This window comes from Physeter macrocephalus, chromosome 16 (assembly GCF_002837175.3).
Source record: "Physeter macrocephalus isolate SW-GA chromosome 16, ASM283717v5, whole genome shotgun sequence".
Classification (NCBI taxonomy): domain Eukaryota; kingdom Metazoa; phylum Chordata; class Mammalia; order Artiodactyla; family Physeteridae; genus Physeter; species Physeter macrocephalus.
In genome coordinates, this window is record NC_041229.1 from 55,622,384 (window position 1) to 55,629,990 (window position 7,607).

The 7,607-nt window shown below is 41.3% G+C and overlaps 1 protein-coding gene across 1 annotated transcript in view; it reads left to right on the plus strand.

Moving 5' to 3' along the window:
- Window positions 1-6,500: 6,500 nt before the first annotated feature.
- The window catches only part of GDPD4 (glycerophosphodiester phosphodiesterase domain containing 4), a 135,132-nt gene continuing 134,025 nt past the window's right edge, over window positions 6,501-7,607 (plus strand). Inside the window, exon 1 of the mRNA XM_024131598.1 lies at window positions 6,501-6,505. Coding sequence (XP_023987366.1) covers window positions 6,501-6,505 — 5 coding nt within the window. The remainder of the gene's footprint in view (window positions 6,506-7,607) is intronic.

A 7,607-nucleotide genomic window follows, 5' to 3' on the forward strand; every position in this document is an offset into this window, starting at 1 on the left:
GTTGGAGGGTGGGAAGTGGGTCAGCCTGGCAGTAGGGACAACAGGAAGAAAGATACACAATGGTGTAGGGAAGCAGAACAAGTGGTTTGGTTTTGCTGGAGTTTCAATATGAGTGGGGATGAAGGAGAGTAGGTGGAAGATGAAGCTGGAGAGAAAGGCAGGATCCAATTTAAGGAGCTTAAACTTTAACCTTAGGAATGAATTTTAACCATGTTCAGGTTTGCATTTTAACAAGATCACTACCTGATCTTTGAAAGGTAGATTTTGTGAAAGATAAACTGGAAGCAGTGAGATTCTTTGGGAGTCTACTGTAGTAACTACCTTAATGCTTATCATAGCAGTACTAAGCAGTTGATACCCAGGGAGATGATTAGGGGCCTAGTGGGCGTTGAAATTAACAAGAGAATGACTAGGAGAAATGAATAGAAATGAATAGGAAATATAATAAGCAGAATTTGGTTGGTATAAGGTGCGAGGGGGGTTTGCAGAGGAAAAGGAGGAGTTAAGAACGAGGAATAGGTTTCAGATCTTGTTATTTAGCAATTTGGAGCCACAGGAGATGGAATGAATTTGAAGGGAAAGATAATTTAGGTTAGGGTTTACTGAGTTTGAGGTGTCTACAGCAGGACATTCAGATCTAGCAGGCAGTTGGAGACAAGAATCTAGAGCTCAGAAATGAGGTCAGAGCTAGAGAAATAGCTGTATGAATCAAAGATTAAACAAGGAAACAAGACTAAAACAGGTCTATTTTTGAAGCAGCTTAGGAAAAAAAAGGCAAGAAAAAATAGTTAAAAAAAAAAAAAGACAATCTATGAATAAGTGGGCTAGAAAATAATGCCTGAACTAAATGTTAACAAGAACTAAGTTTATATTTACGTTATTTTTTTTTTTTTTTTTTTTTTTTTGTGGTATGCGGGCCTCCCTCTGCTGTGGCCTCTCTCGTTGTGGAGGACAGGCTCCGGACGCGCAGGCCCAGCTGCCATGGCTCACGGGCCCAGCCGCTCCGCGGCATGTGGGATCCTCCCAGACCGGGTCGCGAACCCGGTTCCCCTGCATCGGCAGGCGGACGCGCAACCGCTGCGCCACCAGGGAAGCCCGACGTTATTTTTAGAAGAACAAAAACAAAACAAACAGGGTAAACCTTAAAAGACATTTAAAGCGTGGTGCTCGGAGCTAAGGTCGGGCGTCGGCTTTAAATTCAGTCTTAGCGTCTGGGCATCTGGGGCCAGGCCCCTGGCCACGCCCACCCGCCCCTGCAGCCTTGGGCGCCTCCTTCCGCCTGGCCTCCATCTTGAGAGACGCAGGCTTCTCCAGCCTGAATTCCAGGTTTAGGTCTGGGGCTGTGAAGTCACCGTAAGTACTATGGCCAGTTCCGTGCTTCCCCCGTTAGCATCTCTAGAAAATACTCTAATACATTAATACTCTCAAGTTGGCAGGCACACCTGAGGCCCTCTACCCAGTCAGCTCACCACGTCAGGTGAAGCTGTAGCTGCCATTGTGACCCCTGCCCGAGGGACGACGCTGAGAACAAAGGGCTCCACCTGAGCCGGCCCCCAGTCCCCATCCGGCACGGCGGTACCAAGCCCCGCACCCCCTGGGCAGGCCTGGTGGCTCGGCTTATCTGGAAGTCCCTGCAGGTGTGAAGGGCGTGCTCGTCTCTCTCTTCTTGAGGGTCACTGCTCATGGCTGCCTTTTCAGTGTCTGAAAGTAGTTGTTTCATGCGTTTTGTCCAGTTTTCTACTTTTTTTGGGGTGAGAGTGAGTCTTTTTCTGGTATCTTAATCCTGACAGGCAAGCCCGGGTTTTTGCCTCAGGCAACTGTGTGAAGAGTGGTGCCCTTAACTGAGATGGGACAGACTTCAAGAGGAATAGGTTTTGGAGGGAAAGTCAAGGGTTCAGTTTTGGACGTATTAATTTTGAAATGCCTCTGAAAAATCCAGGTGGAGATTTCACTAGGCTGTTGGATACATGGGTTTGGAAATCAGAGAAGGAGCTTCAAGGGAAACAATATTTATTGATCTTTCCCTAAATATTGTTGATTTTCATGTGAACTTGCCTACTCTGGCTGATGAACACAAAATTAGAGATCTGTAGATATGTGGAAAATGGTTATGGTAATGATTCTGGTTTAAATGCTCCCTTTTATCCAGTATTCAAGCAGCTTACCTTCCTCCCAGTCACAGAACTTTTGTTCACAACATATTTCTTAGACGCTCCAATATTTGCAGCTAGTCATACCAAGTTCATGTAGTTTCATCATCAACTGATTCAAACTGTTTTCTCATTTCAATTGTGTTTTTTTTCCTTTGACCCATGGGTTTTTATAAATATGGTGTTTAATTCCCAAATGTGGGATTTTCTAGTTCTCTTTTTCTTACTGATTTCTGGCTTAATTGTACTTTTGATAAATGTTCCATTTCCATTTGAAAAGAATATAAATTCTGCAGTCATTGAGTATAGTGTTTTATAAATGTTAATTAAGACTAATTTATTAATCAAGTTGTTAAAATCTTCTATATCCTTACAGACTTTTTTATCTGCTTATTATATCTTTTATTGAGAGAAGTGTGCTTAATTTCCCACAATGATTGTGGATTTGTCTGTTTCTCCTACAGAGGCTGTGTGATTAGGTACCTATAAATGGAAAATTGTTTAAAAATAATTTCTCATCATTGTGAAATGTCCCTCTTTGTCTCTGCTAATGCTTTTTACCTCAAGGTTTTTTGATTTGCTGATAATGTAGTGAGGTAGATTATATCATTTGGCCTCGATTCTCACCCTTCCTTTAATTACACTCTTTGTGTTCACACCCTTTGCCATGCGACTTTACAGTGCCCTCTACCATGAGTTGACTTTGACTTCAAGACATCCCTTGAAGCAGAAGCTTGAAATGGGCTTGACATTGAGACTTGTTCTCTTGGACAACTTTCATCACTATGAGAACATACTCAGGCCAACCTGGTTGAGTGACACATGGAGCAGAGTTGTCTGGTCATTCTAGCTGAGGCCAGTCTAGATAAGCAGAATTGAGAGCCAATCAACTCAGATGTGTGAGTAGTAGATGCTTTTTGTTATATGTGACTGAGGTTTTGTCCATGCTTGGTACATGGCATTACCCTGGTAATGGAATACTGATACGTGTACAAGGTATATCTTTTTCCTTTTTTTTTTTTTTTTTTTTTTTTCCCCGCTGTACGGCATGACCTGTGGGATCTTAGTTTCCCGACCAGGGATTGAACCTGGGCCTTCGGCAGTGAGAGCACGGAGTCCTAACCATTGGACCGCCAGGGAATTCCCCATCTTTTTCCATTTCTTTTTACCTTCTATCTAAACAGACCAAACTCTTGTAAGGAGCATGTTGTTGGGTTTGTTCTTTTAATGCAGTTAGACAATTTTGCTGTCTTTTTAAAATTGGGGCATTTAGTCCATTTGCGTTGAAAGAAATTACTGATATATTTAGGCTTAAATCTAGCATTTACTGTTTGCTTTCTATTTGTTCTCCTGTTCTATGTATCTTTTCCACTTTTTTCTTGCTTTCTTTTGGATTAATTGAGTAATATTTATGATTTCATTTTATCTCCTTTGTTGACTTATTATATACGTACACCTTTTTCCAGAGGTAACTTTGAAGTTTATAGCATACTTTTTTCACTTACCAGACTCTACCTTCAAGTATTATTATACCACTTTACATACAGTATGAGAACTGTATAATAATATAGTTTCATTTTCCTGCCCCTGGACTTGGAACTATTGTCATATATTTTACTTCTTTAAAAAAAAAATTATTTATTTATTTGGTTGTGCCGGGTCTTAGTTGCAGCAGGCGGGCTCCTTAGTTGTGGCATGTGAACTCTTAGTTGCAGTGTGCATGTGGGATCTAGTTCCCTGACCAGGGATTGAACCCGGGCCGCCTGCATTGGGAGCGCGGACTCTTAACCACTGTGCCAACAGGGAAGTCCCCATTTTACTTCTACAGTTGTTATAATCTTCTGAAGTAATTTTTTAAATAAGAAAAACATTATTTTATATCCACTGATATGTTAAATATTTCCAGTGCACCTCATTCTTTTATGTAGACGTGCATTCCTACCTGGTACCTTTTTCTTCATACCGAATGACTTTCTTTAACATTTCTCATAGTGTAAATCACCTGATTAATTCTTCCAGTTTCAAATATCTGAAATGGTCTTTATTTCACTTCATTTTTTCTAACTGTTTTTCTGAGTGCCAAATTCTAGGTTAACACGCTTTGTTTTGTCTTCTTTAGTTCTTTACAGATGTTGCTCCACTGTCTTCTGGCTTGTATTGTTTTCAACAAAAAATCATTGTTGTTCAAAGAACATCAAGAAGACATTCTTATCTTTATTCCTCTACATGTAATATGTCTTCTTCTCTGGCTGGTTTTGAGATTTTCTGTTTACCAGTGTTTTTAAGCATCTGGATTATAAAGGGGCAGGCAGCCGTGTGTCTGAGTCACTTATTAGTCAAAGATTATATTTTTCATATACCTCCCACATGTCTCTAAGTTTTCAAGTTATTTTAAGAGAATAATACAGTTAAAAACACATTTGTGTGTATTATCTAATTTGATGCCTTCAGTGTATATTAGTTGGCTAGGACAGAGAATATGGTACCGTTTTTATAGGTGAGAAAACTAAACCTTGAATTGTGCAATGACTGCAGTAAACACTCAACTAGTTAGTGGGAAAGATAGGATGAATCTCTAATCTGCTACACCAAATCCAGTGCATTATCCTAGATTATAAAAAATGTTAAAATCCATCTATTTTGATGGAACTTTCTGTAGAATGGTGGGGTAGGAAACATTTGAAGGAAGTACTAGATCCTGATTGTTTTGTTATTACAGCAAAAAGGTGAACCATGCCTATGAAGGCCAACAGGATTGAACCTAGGAGCCAGAAGACCAAAAGATGGAAAAAGGATAGTCCATGGATTTTACACATCTTCAACCACAAATGCTGTGTTACTTCCATTACTGGCTGCTACAGCTGCCAGTGGAAAATCAAACAGGAGAAAAAATCTAAACGTGGACCCTGCTGCTCTTGGGTACGGAGAGATGGGAAGAAGCTGGGCCACACTTTCATAGATATGGGGAACATGGGCTGGTTCCTGCCCTCATGAGGGCTCACTAGAGTCTTCAGGACTGGGCTTGGGCTCTAGCTCTTCATGAAAGGTCTGCCATAATTCTGGAGCCAAAGTTAACTTTACTGAAACATGTGCTCATTTTCTTTCAATTTTATTCTTCATTTCTCTTCTTTCTTGTCATTCTATTATTCATTTATTCACCTCTGCTTTTGTTAATAAGTCAACCTTGAAGAAAAATTGAGGTTTAGGTACAATTAGCTGTTTTTGGCTAGGGATTACAGGAATACCTGAATCTTTAAATCTCTCTTCAGTATGAGTTTCCCAAAGGAGCTACACATATGAGAAAAAACAGCAAGTGGGAAACAAGATGCTCCTTTATTATTGGTCTGGCCAGTATCTGACTTTCTCTAATGAAGATCGCTGGTAAGGCTGAGTGGTGGCATGTGGTCTAGCCTCACTGAGTGCCTCTTTCTTTCTTTAAGCCATATGTTGGGCCTCTCTGGTGGGCAATACGATATGAGACCAAATGATGAGCACACTGAAGTGAGAATAGGAGAGCCATATCATGTACCTTCACTTAATTATAAACTTGGTCTGGCTGGGTCTGAGATTCTGACCAATTGGATTACTAATTTTTCATGTCTGAGATGGGGAGCACAAGGAGAGGGGTGGGAATGGGAGGCTTCCCTGGATTAGGCAGGAGTGTTCTCCTGTTCTTGTATCTTTCCTGCCCAGATATTTGGCTTCTATACCAGTGACTGGGGATAACACAAGTTCTTCAGGCCTGGTTCCTGCTCTCAAGGAATTCACAGTCTACTGGAGGAAAAGACAAGTACACACTTACTCTCAACATAGTCAGAGAAGTGTTATAGTTGTGTGTGTGTGTATGCCTATGCACACACGCATGCGTTCATGTACAAGGGAGGGGGCCGAAAATATTTAGAATGTGAGAAGCAGTTAAGAGTTGGATAGGTAAAGAACAGGGAATGGCAGAAGAAAAGGTATTGGAGGAGGAGTCAAAGGGCTTGGTATAAGGTTTATTTTAAGTGGAGTAGAGGATCTGAATGGGGAAATGATGGGAAATTATGAAGCTAGAGAGGGAATGGGAAAAGATATTGTGTGGTTTTAAGAATTTGACCTCTGCCATGTAGGAGATAAAGACTCCCTAAAGATTTTAAGCTACTGATGTCTGAGCTATGTTTTGGAATGATTATTTGATCATGTGGAAGATGCATTAGACGATATAAGAGTAATGCAGGGAGATGTCTTTACCTTCAAAGAGAAAGCAATAGCAGTATTCAAGGTAAGAGATGGTGGTGTCCTGGATTAGAGCAGTGATGGTAAAAATGGAGAAGAGCAAATTGATCAACAGATATTTATTACTTAGGGATGATGTCGTAAGTCACAAGAGAGCTATAAAGAAGGACATGGAACATAAGATAAAGGGAGGCTTCCTGGTAAAGGTGACATTGGAGGCAGTGTGGTATAATGGAAATATCCCTGGAAGAGAGCCTGGGAGTATGTTTTGATTCTTGTTCCAACTCAGCCTTTGGGCTGGTTACATGATATCTCCAAGCCTCTCTACAGGGTAATGCTGCACTGCAACTATGCAGACCTTTGGTGAGTATATACAGATGTTGCTGAGGTACCATGGATAAATGGAACTAAATTAGACTTGCTTCTTTCTCTTCCCAGAGAGAACGATTATTTTACCCATGTCTGGTTATTTCATTTTGCATGTCTGTGATTTTGCTGTTTGTGTGGATAGAATCCTCAAACGAATACTTTGGCTTTGACTGGTGAGTTTCACTTTTTGTATTTTCACTTGTGTAAGGGCTCTTTGGTCTAATAGCCACATGGATCCTACTTCAGGCTGAAAAGATCTAGTGGCATAAGGGGGAGGGTGGATAAAATTGGGTATTCTACAGCTGGTGGATGGGAGGCCTGACTCTGGGGAGGGGTAAAGATGCTCAGCACCCTCAGCTATTATACTTGCCTTCACCTGTGCTCACTTTCACACTTAGACCAAATCTGGCTCAGTGGGAAGCTTTCTCTGTGCTTCCAATGTCCCCAATCCTTCTATTCAGATGACTCCCTGACACCTTGTTACTCAGTCTCTTTGTCTGGGTTACTGATGCCTACACTAGTTGGTCTTCATGATCTCTGTCCATGAACCCTGATGTCTCTGCCTCACCTCCAGCCTCTGCTTCTTCCTTCTGTCTTTACTGGGCTTTCTAAGACTCTAAAGACAGAAATGGTGTACCATCTCAGCCCATTTTCTAGCCAGATTCCTACTCTGGACTACTCCTAGCTCTTCCAGTTTTCTGGCCTGATTATTGCAAATCTTACCCATTATTTGGTATTTGGGGGAGAAAGGGATATGTTTGAGTATGAGTCTTTTTTTTTTTTTTTTTTTTTTTGTGGTACGCGGGCCTCTCACTGCTGTGGCCTCTCCCGTTGCGGAGCACAGGCTCCGGACGCGCAGGCCCAGCGGCCATT